This window comes from Erpetoichthys calabaricus, chromosome 3 (assembly GCF_900747795.2).
Source record: "Erpetoichthys calabaricus chromosome 3, fErpCal1.3, whole genome shotgun sequence".
Classification (NCBI taxonomy): Eukaryota; Metazoa; Chordata; class Cladistia; order Polypteriformes; family Polypteridae; genus Erpetoichthys; species Erpetoichthys calabaricus.
The window spans coordinates 291843278-291856570 of NC_041396.2; the positions used below are offsets into that span (position 1 = coordinate 291843278).

The 13293-nt window shown below is 37.0% G+C and overlaps 2 protein-coding genes across 3 annotated transcripts in view; one reads left to right on the forward strand and one right to left on the reverse strand.

Moving 5' to 3' along the window:
• LOC114649094 (dual specificity calcium/calmodulin-dependent 3',5'-cyclic nucleotide phosphodiesterase 1B-like) overlaps positions 1-1124 on the forward strand; it is a 116888-nt gene extending 115764 nt beyond the window's left edge. For both annotated transcript variants that reach the window (XM_028798526.2, XM_028798527.2), the window contains exon 14: positions 729-1124. In XM_028798526.2, coding sequence (XP_028654359.1) covers positions 729-820 — 92 coding nt within the window. In that variant the 3' untranslated portion in view covers positions 821-1124. The remainder of the gene's footprint in view (positions 1-728) is intronic.
• Positions 1125-7648: 6524 nt separating this feature from the next.
• The window catches only part of LOC114649095 (protein phosphatase 1 regulatory subunit 1A-like), a 148380-nt gene continuing 142735 nt past the window's right edge, over positions 7649-13293 (reverse strand). The window contains exon 7 of the mRNA XM_051925103.1: positions 7649-9071. Within this exon, the coding sequence (XP_051781063.1) occupies positions 9004-9071 (68 nt within the window). The 3' untranslated portion in view covers positions 7649-9003. The remainder of the gene's footprint in view (positions 9072-13293) is intronic.

Here is a 13293-nt window from a genome sequence, read left to right on the forward strand (position 1 = left end):
GAATACCCGAGCTTTCCTCTGGCTTCTGCATTTAATTACCCGGTGGTGTACTTTCATCCCATCCAGGGCTGGTTATTTCCTTGCTTCCAATGCTGTTAGGCCAAAAATTGGTTTCCATTTCCCTTACCATGAATGGATCGATGTTTACTTGGTAAAATTATTATTTAAGGTGTTAAAATGTTATGTCTGAAAAGAAATCAAAATAGTTTATCCACAATTTTCAGCAATTAAATACAAGTATGTAACGCCACAAGGAATAAAGTTTCTTCATCATTTCTAAAGTTAGTCTGTGATGCCAAGAGCATTTTAGAGGTGACAGTATACATTTATAAGCAAAGGGGTTAGGCACCCATTCAGAGCAATTGGAAAATCTATGTGCTGTAGTTCAAGTCAATTTTTGATTATAATTTATAACCATTCTTAACACTAATAACTTAATTTTGTTTTACTGTTCAGGAACAGTGCAATTTATTTTCCATTACTAGAATTTCTGTTTTCCTTTAGTCTTCATGCAGAAGTGTTTGTACTGTGCATGTGTGTTTTTATATACTTTTATCCAGTCCATTGTGTGTAAGTCATATTGTATAAAAGTGTTCTTTAAAAAAATACTGACAAATATAGCCAAGGTGTATTGGAGATGTTCAACTTTTTCACCTAACAGACACACATCTCTGCACATCTCTTATCAAACGTTGCCTCTTACATTTCTTATTCTCAAATTTTAACAGGATCTGTTGACCAGACTTCAATTGATGAACTGACACTAAATGAAGAAGAGATCTCTGAAGAAGACCCTGCACTAATTCTTAACAAAGACTAGTTGAAGTAAAGAAAATTGTTGCAGTGTCAGCACTAAGATTCCATTATGGCATCATAGCTAAATGACTGAATGCATTACATAACATTTAAAAATATATTACTATATATGTCTGCAGAATGTTACTATATAAAGAGTAGACCCACAAACCATTACTACATAATAACTAAGGTTTATTAAAGATAAATTTATGTATTGCATATACAGTATGTGTGTTGGAAGTGGAAATCTGAAACTTGCTGTATTTCATTTGGCAACTAGCTGGATTCTCTAGACCTTTGATATGTAAATAAATGTAAAAATGACAGGCCAGATTTTGTGCACTTTTCATTTGATGCAGCAGATGTCACTAAAGTCCACTCATTAAAAAATGTACTACTCAGGTTCTTGATTGCTGGTAATGACACACACATACAGTATTAGCCTTTTAAGGTTTGACTAGTTTTTATTAAACTTTTCAAGAAAATAGACTGGAAATTAACATAGAATTTTACATTTAGAATGAGAATAAGAATACAATACAAACATGATTCAAATCAAAATAGTTCTCTTTTAATTGCAGTTATTTATTGTTGTAAATATTGTTAAAAATTTCTGAATACTTTATGAATTCATTTCTTTTTCCCAGTTTCTTTAAAATTATCATCATAACTATTTCACTTTTTTTTTTGCTTCAGCCTACAACAGCTAATCAAACATTGTGACTTAAAAAAAGTTCAGAACTAATTCCTATTTCACAAGTATATATCAGAGCCATAACACACCGTAATGGATACAGCATATTGATTACTAAAGCCAATGCCCTACTATTACATCTGACCTCATACTGTATGTTTATCCAGTGTGTGAGGCTCTTTTACCATTTAACAGCTAAATCGGCAGGGATAGCCACTAAAGGGGTTACTAAGATAACTGAACAGGCGTCTATGGAGCGTAAAGAGCATGCCATAGGTTACTGTGCCATTTCAAAACACCTCAGCCATCAAGCAATCATTTCTAGCTCTATGTGTACAAGGATTATCAGAGGATCTGGACCCACAATGTGCATAACATTGTTCTACTGTCACCTAAACACATGGTTACTCTCTGTTTAAGTATTTCACTAACTAAAATACAATTGTGATCATCCATTTGGCCCTGTTATTCTTATAATTCAAAGAAGTGGTAGAAAGCCCTTTAATATATTCAATTAAAAAAGCATTAGCCTTCATTGGCAAAAGGCTTTATTCTTTAAGAGATCTGTTAAAATATTAGTAATGTTCAAAAAACATTCATGGTCAAGATGGACATTTTTAGCTAAAAGCCTAAACAATTAATTAAGTGAAAGGACTTCTAAAGGAAATTTCTTGGCTAAGGAGATTGTTCACTCTTCAAGTGGAGAAGAGGACTCAAGATTTTTTTTGTGCCATAGGTTAGGAAACACTGTTATGAATCTATGTTTAATTTATCTCTTCGGTCTAATTTTTACAGTTTTTATATGTGTCAGGTATGTCTTTCTACATGTTCATAATTTCTCTCATTATCATTTTATTTGTTGCTTTGGTATGGTTGCCAGCATTTTGTGTCAATCCCTGCATGGCTGTTGCTAGTCACGAGTTCATGTATGAATCTTCAGAGTAGCTACTTTCAATAATGAGTTATCATTTAATTTCCTCTTTGGTTCAAGACTTCTTATACACCCTTTAAAGAGGAAACATTGACACACCATATCATATTAGTTGGCATATTCAGTCAAACACTACAACTACAAAGGTCAGTGTCATCAAAATGAACAAAGTTAGTTTTAATCAATTTAGGCCGTTTAAAAATATTTTTAATGTGCCATCAAAAATTGGCATCCATTTTTACTATATTTGATTATTCACAGGACAAATGATGCATCTGCCTTACTTGTTGTAAACCTTTTTTAAAGGTTAGGCCACTCCTAATTAAGTGTTAATTTTGGAGGTTTTCTGCCATAGTTATTACTTAGCATTTAATGTTATAGAGAAAAATAAATATAGTCATTGATGTTATACCATTCATATGGATTTGAATAAGTAATCCATTCCTCAATCTTTTAATGCAAAAAATGTTAAATATTTAAAAAATTATTTTTCTGAAGAACCAATTTTAATTCTTACAAATCTACAGGTATATCCCTGTCTTGCAGCTTTCATTGCAGATTTTTTAACTTACATTGGCTCAGTTTTCTTTTTTTTTCTTCAGATAATAAAGTAACATTTTTAGTTCCATGCCAACATTTTCAGTATTCTTTGTGGGTTGTGCATTATAGAAAACAGTAAAATATGAAGATCACTTGCATAAAATGTTGGTAATAAAATAATTACTCAGAATCCAGTGCAAAAATGTAATATTTTTAGATATGAATGTGTTTGGTTTCTTGACAAGTTCATGATGACATGTTTGCATTAATAGAATCAATCATTAAATAAGAATATATTATAATTTACTTTCAAAAATGTATGATTACTGTAATTAACATTTAACTGTCCATTTTCATAAGAATAGAACTCTTTAGATTTAGACAGAACACTCCCAGCGCTTATTATGGAAGATCACAATAAAAAACTTTAAAGTGAACACAACTGTAGCCAAAATCTTAATAAAGATATAACAGAAATGATGTACTAATTAGCCACCTAATTTAAAATTCTCCATCTGCCAGCTACATTTCATCTCAATTAACTGTAGAGAAAAATATCAAAATGCTTACTCTGCATAAGTGTGCGTGTTTATATATTAGTGAAATCAGAAATTAACATATATTCACCTATTTAAACAAAATATTATAAGTATTACTTTTTTTTCAGCCTGAGTACTTCCAGGTAACAAAGCACATAGAGTACACTGTTGTGTATGTTAATTCAGAACTTATCTGTTTTATCTATTTGCAAACATTAAGATGATCAATTGCATGTTTCAGAACAGAGAGGTATTATTTCAGACAACTAATAATGAAATACTGTAATATAATAATGCACAACCCATATTTTAAATGTTAAACCTCTTAAATACAGTACACTTTACTAAGGAGCACCTAAAACATTTATACTGCGGTAAAATATTCCGAAGAATAAAGAGCAAAGTGTCATTGAAACCTGAGATGCCCACAGTATTGCCTAATGGTTTTGTAATATACACTTTTCCATGTTTAAAAACACCTAGAAAAAATATTTTTCAAATAATGTTATCTATATCTGAAAAAGTATGTATTGTGATTCTTAATTATTTCATTTTTTACTAAAAAAAACTCTTTCTAAATGGTACCCTGTGCCATATGATGATGTTTTCTAACTTTCAATTAATGAAATGACACTTGGTGACTTATATGATGCATTTTTGTCATAAATCAGACTGCACTTAAAAGCAGTGATTTACTTTTTTGTATGAAGAATGGATTTTCTCTTAACAGGAATCAAACAAAAAACAAAGCGACATCTTGCATGCAATTTGTGATTCCATGAAGTTACATATTCAGTTAGCTTTTTCAGTAAACACTTTTAAAATAATTCCAGTAAAATGAGAATCGTTTGAGGCTGAGTGCTGTAATTGTGGATTAAAGGACGTAGGGGCTATCCTGACATTTAAACAAAAGCAATCAATTTAACAAAAAGATCATTTTAAAAGAAACAGATGATGAGAACAATGAATGGAGGTAATGTGCACCAGTTGTAGTCAATATATCCTATATCCATGCTTGCACATTCTTTCTTTATCTCCTAACTCCAGCTTTACTGAATATGATATTGGAAGTAACTGAGGTGACAAATCAGGTCTGAAATTTTTACTATGCACATTCTGTCAGTTTAAAGTGGTCCTCTCCATAGAAAACTTTAGTGAGAGGTGGAAGAGTTAGACATAATGAAGAAAACGCCAGTCATTGTCTGTGTGCGGTTTGCACTTTCTTTTTATGTCTGTGGGTTTTCGTCCAGGTTCTCCACTTTTCAGTTCACATCTCCAAAGAAATGCATGGTATGTGTCTGCAAGTGAGTGAGTATACGTGAGGGGCCTCTGTCATGACAGGATCTGATCCTCCACTACTCTGAAATAGATTAAGCAGGTTTGAGAATGTGAATATATACAGGTATGCATTTATATTCTCTTATTATTGGCTTTTTGGCTTTCTGTATCTCCTAAACTAAATTTCCCATTATAGTACCTACAGCTTTGGAGTTCTGAGTAGGAATCAGACCTGACTAATATACTGAAGTGGAACAAAAATGTCTGAAATAGAAATAAATTGTTAGTTATTCTTGCTAGACCTTTGTGTTCATTCTTTGTTGGTTTTAGATATATTTTTCCCATGTTTTCTGGCTATGATTAATAATTTACGATTGTGACTCTGCTCATGCGTTCCTCTTCATTTTTAGCTACTAAAGTTTCCTGCATCATTTTCCTGACTACAATTCTTGAAACACATCCCTAGCATCATTTACTTAATTATTAGACTTTTTGATTCTGACTCTTGGCTTGTAATTTTTAATATAACAACAACTCCTGATTTCAGTTCCTCTCAAAACTGCTGCCACCTCATGTAATCAGTACAACTTCTCTGGCCATTTAACCATAAAGTGTGTTTTTTCAGATTGGCCACTGACTTTTGCCATTATAACCATTAGAGATGATTTTTCTTTCTATTGTATGTTTGTAAAGCACTTTGAGCTAAACTTATGTTTAAAAATGTGCCATATAAATGCTCTTGTTGTTATTTTGTGCTAAAGATCAGTGGCATTCTGAAGGAATGAGTGACAAAGTGAAGTGAGTCTCAGTGGGAAGTAGATTGGCTTTTAGAAGATGTGAAACAGACCAGTCACATCACAGAGCAGGCCACATTTATTTTCGTTTAGGTCCATTTCCTGTTTAGTAGTGTATCCCTCTTCTGTGCATTAGTCACAGTGTGATAACTGTTTTTTATCCCCCACAGGCGTTTCCTCAGTGGGTTGACTTCTTAGCGGTTCCTAATCTAATTGTCCCATTTTCAGACGGACAAGCATTCATCTGAGCCTAAAGCATGCCTCCAGAATGAGAAATTGTACACATTTTTGTTCAGCAATTACACACTCTTGCGTAGGCACCTAAATATGTGCTTATATGTACAAAGTATATACATATGTATAATTTGAATATGCAATGATATGTTTATAAAGGGGATGAGTTATCTTTTTTCCAGGTTGTATGAGAAATGAGAAATAATTTTAAAAATAATTAATTTAAGGAAAAAGAAGGAGTCAGAGCACAGGTGTGTTAGTTTGCATATGTAGGGGAACACATGCATAAAAAATACTTTCAAGAAAAAGCTAGAAGTAAAATTGTTGACCTGCTGTGAAAATGTAAGGTAGAGGCAGTGAAAGTGGACTGAACAAAGGCCAGGAGGCCATATTTTGGTCAGAAAGTTTGCTTAAGGTTATGTCACATTCCGTGACATTTTTGTGATTTTTAGTGATATCTTTCTTTTACATACTCTTAGCGAGTCAGAGGCAGTCACACACTCCCATGAAGCAGTCGCCTAGTATGACATACCCAGCGACTCACTCTGACTAATCAACGAATTGCCTTGACAAAATCAGAAAGGATCGATTTTGACTTTAGTTGTAGGGGTGGGCTCTGTGTGTATAAGACCAGACAACTAATGAAGGTTCATCCAGAAGCTCATCTGTCTAATGTCCTGTGTTTAATATACCATGACAGAATAGTAAAAAGAAAAAAGTACATTGCTGCTGTACCCGCCACAGGTGTTAACCCTTTGTACAGGCAGCATGCTGTTGGTTGTCAGAAAAAGGGGTGAGCATGACTGTTCTGGAAGGTTGGCACTCAGTTGGTTAATGTTACATATTCAGTGATTTTCAGTCGTTTAAGCTGACATAGTCTGGGTACAACATCAGTGACCGAAGTCGGCAAATCTGACATACTTCACGACTAGAAATCATGTAATGTGACATCGGCTTTAAGAGTTTCACTCTTTCCTTCATGTTCTTCACATCCCAATTACTTTATTATCCACCTCAGGCTTAATTATTAAGTCCTTCAAACCTTTCAGTTCAGAGGCATTGTATCTTGCACCTGTCAATTTCAAACCAGAACTTTTTGGATGTACAAAGAAGCTGGATGATCTTGGTGATCCATAAAGAAGCAGCTACCCCTGCTCTGATGCAGTGCAGTTCTGTGTGTGCGACATTAAGGCTGGTTCTCCCTAGTCCCTCACTTCTGCTCGTGCCTGGACTGTTAAACTCATCTCCTCAATACTGAATCTGGATCATGGCATCATGTGTTTATGCTCAGGAATACATTTTGTGGTGTTGTCAGCTGAGCATTGTCCAGCAGCCTGATGAATTAAAATTATAATGTGGGTGGATGATGCTGGTGAGGCATAAAGAAGAAATTTGCCCTGCTCTGCTGTGGCACATTTTTTCATGTGTGACCACAGGCTCGCTCTCTCTCAGTCCCTAACTTCTGCTACCCCTGAGAGAGAGAATCAGGGTCATTACACAATTTGTCTCTGTTTGGAAATCCTCTCTGTGGTGATGTGACTGGACTGTTACATCAGGATAGGCTTGTGCTCCACCAACCCTGAAAGTGAATAAGCAGGATGGACAAAAAAGGACATGCTACCCATAGTCAATAGAGAATCAGCAGGAGGCAAGTATTCATAAATTTTCTGTCGCCAAAAGTATTTGACCGAAGAACTGCGAGAAATGGCATGTTTGGTGTTTGATATATGAGGAAAATAATATTTTTGCCAAATGTCTAACACTGTTTCTGTTGTTCTTCTTTGCTAGTTATGGTTGATATTTTATATGGGAAATAAGAGATGCACCACACCTCACTGCATTGTGGGGAACAGATGACATCTTGAGAGGATTGTTCTTGTTTTTTTTTTTTTTTACAAGCTATGAACAGTAGTGACATACTGTGAGAAATAAGAACATGTTTAGAAGGAAAAGGGATCATACTGGGACAGACTGAACTGAAACAGAAATCAATGATATTTAGGTAAGTTAAGCTTGATAAACAATGTTAATCTGTATGAGTTGCCAGCCAAGGAATGGACCAAACAACCTGACAAGCTAACTCCACTTATATTTTGTTACTGTGTTATTTGTTTAAAAAACTGATTTCAGTTCTGTGATGGACTAGCGCCCTGTCCAGGGTTTGTACCTACCTTGTGCCCTATGCTAACTAGGATGGGCTTCAGCACCCACAAATCCTGTTCAGGACTAAGTGGGTTAGAAAATGACTGATTGACTTCAATAATAAAAGGAATTTTAATTAATTTGCATTTTTAGAATTCAGTTTGATTGAAAAGCATAAATTAAAATGAGGCTTTATCCAAAGACAAAAAATAATTGGGGGAAAAAAATGTCCGTCATTCAGCCCAGTGTTTTTTTTTATTTTTTATTTTGGTACATCAGTAGTTTTGTCCTTTAAAATTCTGATTAATGAATCGGACATTAGTGTTATTAGGAATTTCCAAAGGTGGGCATACACTCTTACTGTAACATTAGTGTGCCATTCCTAAGATACAAATCGAACAGATCTCCTTAATGTCTAATTGTGGCGAGTGTGATGTGGGCCTCTAAGCAGGACAAAGGAACCACTGGCACAGTGAGCAGCAGTGTGGGGGACACCCTGTCCATCTGGGGGACTGCTTTTTTCACAAGGGCCACCTTACTTGCAAGGGCGTGAACAAGAGTGTGCATAGAAGAGACAAACTGTGACTTACTGGTGTGAATCTGTCAGTTTGAGACAGGGAGCTAACAGAAAGCACTCACTCCTTTAACCAGTTCTGAGGACAACAAATTACTAAAGAATGGCATAGTGTTAGGAATTTATTTTTTATATACTGTATATAATATATACAATATACTGTATAATGTGTGTATAAGTACATACTTTGATCTCTTCAATGAAATTAAAATCAGTTTTGGAGAAAGTCCTGTGACTCTCAACTGAATGCACAAGACCTTTAGAATGGAAAACTAAACCATCATCTCTTAAAAGCAATATGTTGGTCATGCATGTAAGAACTTTACTATACTCTGTACACGTGACAATAAACCGGACCTTGACCTTGAACTTGAAATGTGGCCAAGAGAAGGGAGAAATTTGACAATAAATTAAAAATGATTCATTGAGTCTATAAAAGACCCTCATAGAAATGGTTTTCCTGTCTTCATATCTGCCGCCTAATTTTCTTGAGAGCTTGTGCCTTCTACGTGTGCTGGAAGAGGTGTGGATTCTGCCTCACTGACCCCTGTGGGAAAAAAAAGAAGAAGACATAAAAAATGACTCAATCGTTTGCTTTATTGCCCTTGACAATAGCTAGACTGCCAGGCTCTGTGAGTGTAACAGTAATGCCACAGGACCCCTGGAGTTCTACACATTTAACTGTGGTCACAGTTATCTGAAAATAAGGTGACATGCCTGACATTTTTCAGTACAATAGTTGAGGAGTGTTATGGCAATTCACACACATTACAGCCGCTTGAAAGGGAGACTCTTTTATGTGACACAGAGAAATGGCCTCCCACACTGTTAACCTCTTTTTTTCTTTATTAAATTGATTCTAGCGTTTCTGTGTGGCAGAAATGATAGTGATGTTACCTTCCAGTTGCAGGGGACTGGGTTCAAATCTCAGCCCAGGCACTATTGGTGCAAACCTTGTACAATCAACCTTGTACAATCTCAGGTGATTCTCTCTAAATGTGCTTGTTGTGTATGTGTGTGTGTGTGTGAGAGAGAGGGTTCCCTGTAAAAGAGCATGGCCCTGCCCTGGGTTGGTTTCTGTTAGCAAGTTCAATACAATGTCTTTAAAATATATTCACAGCCTTTCACATTGTATTATTAGGGCAAATTTCCTGAGCAACTCCTGTGTAAAGGAGAGTCCATCCTCTTTCGAGGGGTTTGGTTCCAGAGCCTAGCGGGTGATTGGATTTGAGCCCAGTTATGTCTAGTTTGTAGCTCTCCGCCTCACCCACCAACTCCGGCTCCATTCCCCCAAGAGAGGTGACGTTCCATGTCCCAAGATTCAGCCTGTGTGTCTGGGTTCCAGTCTGCCAAGGCCTATGCCTTCAACCGATGCCCGGTCCCTATTCCTCAACCTCCTGCCAGGTGGTGGGCCCACAGGAGGGTTATTAGGGCTATATAAGTACCTATTACAAAAAGCCCATGTCTATCCGTATTTTTCACATGAAGCAACTTGGCCTTCCATGGACCAATTTGTTTGAGATGTGCCACGCTTACTCTTCAAAGAAATTTGTTGAGACAGTTCAATTTTCATTGCGATATTCCAAACAGATTGCACTGTTCAAAGATTTACAATTTAAAAATTTCCCAATGAAAAGCATTGGGCATCAATTGATGCCGTTTTCACATTACTTTAATTGCAGCCTGCTGTGCATGAAAGCCATTGAGCCACCACAGGCCTCTTTGTGCTCTGTTTTTAACTCCATTTTCAAGTGCTGTTAAACAACATATTTACTAAGGATACTATTTAACTAAACTAAAGGTGATATTTAATGTAGTCTACTAAGACGTTATTTCATTTTATTATTGTTATTATATTTGAATACAATTCATTGTTACAAAACTATTTTATAAAAAATGTGACAACTGACTCTTGGATGAAGTAAATCAAACATGTGAAATGTTCCAACGTTCACTTCAGTTAACTTAGTCACCAAACGCACCTGAATGTTACGCCACGTGTACATTGTCTAACTTGTTTACAACATGGAATCACAATGGATTTACAATGTAATTTGGCTTTTATTGATGCTAATCACCAGAAAAAGGACTCTTTAATGCCAAACTGAAAACTGATATTTGCAAAAAGGTCTAAGCCAGTGGTTCTTAGGCTCAGCTCTGGGGGTCCCCTGTGGCTGCAGGTTTTTGTTCCAGCCAACTTCTTCTTTTAATTGGACTCCTACCTTAAAAAAGCAAGCTGCTATTTCTCAGCTTCTCTTTGCTGCATCCATCCAATAAGAAGTCAAGCAAAATGACACCTTGTATTCCCTAAATAAAAAGATTACAATATGCAAGCTTTCTAAGTAACTTAGGCCCCTTCTTCAGGCAAGATGTAATTACTGAGTTGCCTCAAAAGCTTGCATATTGTAATCTACATAGTTAGCCAATAAAAGGTGTCATTTTGCTTGACTTCTCACTACATCCCTAGTGTCTAACACGGTACAACACCCTAGTACTGCTGCATCCATCCAGAAAGCACAAGCAAACTCAAGAATATTAGTGAGCTGGAGGCCATTGCCTATGAGGAATGAGCGAAGATTCCTCAAGAACGCTGCCAGCAAATGAGGCGCTGTACTCAGCACTAAAGATGTTTCTCATGTAGGAGTTGTGTAATTTTGAGACTGCAGTGGCATTTGTGTTGAATATGGAAAAGCCACTTGTAATATTAGTTGTGTTGAGCTATTTAAATTGTTCTTGTTTGCTTTCTTTATTGCAAACAGCTGAAAGTTTGTACATTTTTACCAATAAATCTAATTTCCAATGGGGATTGAATAATTTTGAGTGCAACTGTAAAATGTGAAACTTTCAAGGGGTGAATACTTTTCATAGGCACTGTAGATGATGAAGGTCTACATAGTTCTCTGTCATCTAGAACATAATGTAGTTTTCTCCCTTCCCCTTAATCTGGCCTGTCCTGATAGAACTTGGCATAAAGCAGGATCTGCACATGACAAAGTGCCAGCTAATTACTGGACCCTCTCATGAACACACAATTAGACTCACACTGAGACAACTTGCTCACCAGTTAGTCAAACCTACATGTCTGTAGGACTGTAAAAAAACACACAGACACAAGAAGAATGTACAAACTCCATGGAGAAGGCAAGGGTTCAAATCCAGGATGCTGGAGCAGTGAGGCAGCAGAGTTGACCACTGCACCATCCATGATCTAGAATATGATTATGTAGGTGGCATACAAGATGGATCCCAACCAGGAGAGGGGATGGTGCCTTAACTGATGGGAGGCTCCTGGAGGACAGACAGACATCCCGGCCAAAGGACAGAAAGGCACCAGACCCAAAAAGGACTTCTTGGGAGGAGGGATGGACATGCCGACCAGGAATTACTTACCCAAGCAGGAAGCCCGAAATAAATGGACAGGCGTCCCGACAAGACATATACTAAATACCTTCCCTGGCAGGGATAAAAGAAGAGGACAGGGAAGGACTGTCACAGAGGGATATTTAATCCCCCTAGGTGTTAGATTTCAGCTGCCCTTCATACTGGCGCCAGGAATTGTAGTCCAGCAGCACAACCCTGCTTGGGTCCATGGGTGCCACAAGGGGGCGCTGCAGGAAGATGTGCTCCCCAACTTCTGGGACTTCCATATGACCCAGAAGTGCTTCCATCAGGCAGTAGCCCTGACACTGGAAGTACTCCTGGGACCGTACTCCCTTGTCCAAGTGAATCAGAGCAGGGAGGAAGGAAGGCAACACTCAACTGGAGGAGGGCAATATAGTAGTGAGAGGAGTGGAATTGTGTGATGATTGTGAAGAGAAAAAACCTGCGCTTAGTGCTTTTGTTACTTTTGGAGGTATTTTATATTAAACCATCTATTATTTGAACCTGGGACTGTGCTGGTATGTTCATGTTGGGGTTTGGAGCTGGCGGATGCCCCGGTTTCCATCACAATTATTATATACCATAACATTCCCAAACTCTGTTTGGGATTGCAAGGAGGCCAAAGTTTATGCAAGGTCCAAGGCAGGTTGCCAAATCATTGCTTGGCTCAGTGAAATGTATGCCCATACTAAGGAGTACCGATAAGAGGAGAATGCTCCCTGTGGAGCGAGGTCATCAGTTGAATCTCTCAGGGACCTGTCCTTGGACTGCTACTTTTTCTGATTTATATTAATATCATTGATTAAGGTATAGTTAGTAAAACTGGGAATTTTACAGATTTCATATTTTTTTATTTGATATATTGTTACTCCCCGAGGGGAAATTGTTTTTTCACATGACCTTTGGAAGTCACAGTGCAGGGTCAGCCATTGTACAGCACCCATGGAGCAATTTTCAGGTTAAGGGATTTTCTCAAGGGCCCAGTGGAGAAAGATATCTTCTAGCAGTAATGGGATTTAAACTGGCAAACTTCCAGATACCATTGTAGACCCTTAGCCTCAGTGGGATGGATGATCGACACTTAGGAAGTAGAAAAACAAAATTCAGAAAGACTTGGACAAACTTCAGAACTGGGTGAACACTTGAAAAATGCAATTTAATGTAGAAAAGTGCTACACGTGGGCAAAAGTTATGTCAACTATAAATACAGGATGGGAGACCCTGAGCTACAGGAAGCAAACCCTGAGATGGATTTAGAGGATGATGTTGAGACACCATTGACAGCATCTAAGCAATGCACAGAAGTGATTAAAAAGGCAAATACAATGTTAGGTTGTAACATAAAAACTCTTGAATTTAACTCAAGGAATGTTGTGTTCAGTTCTGGT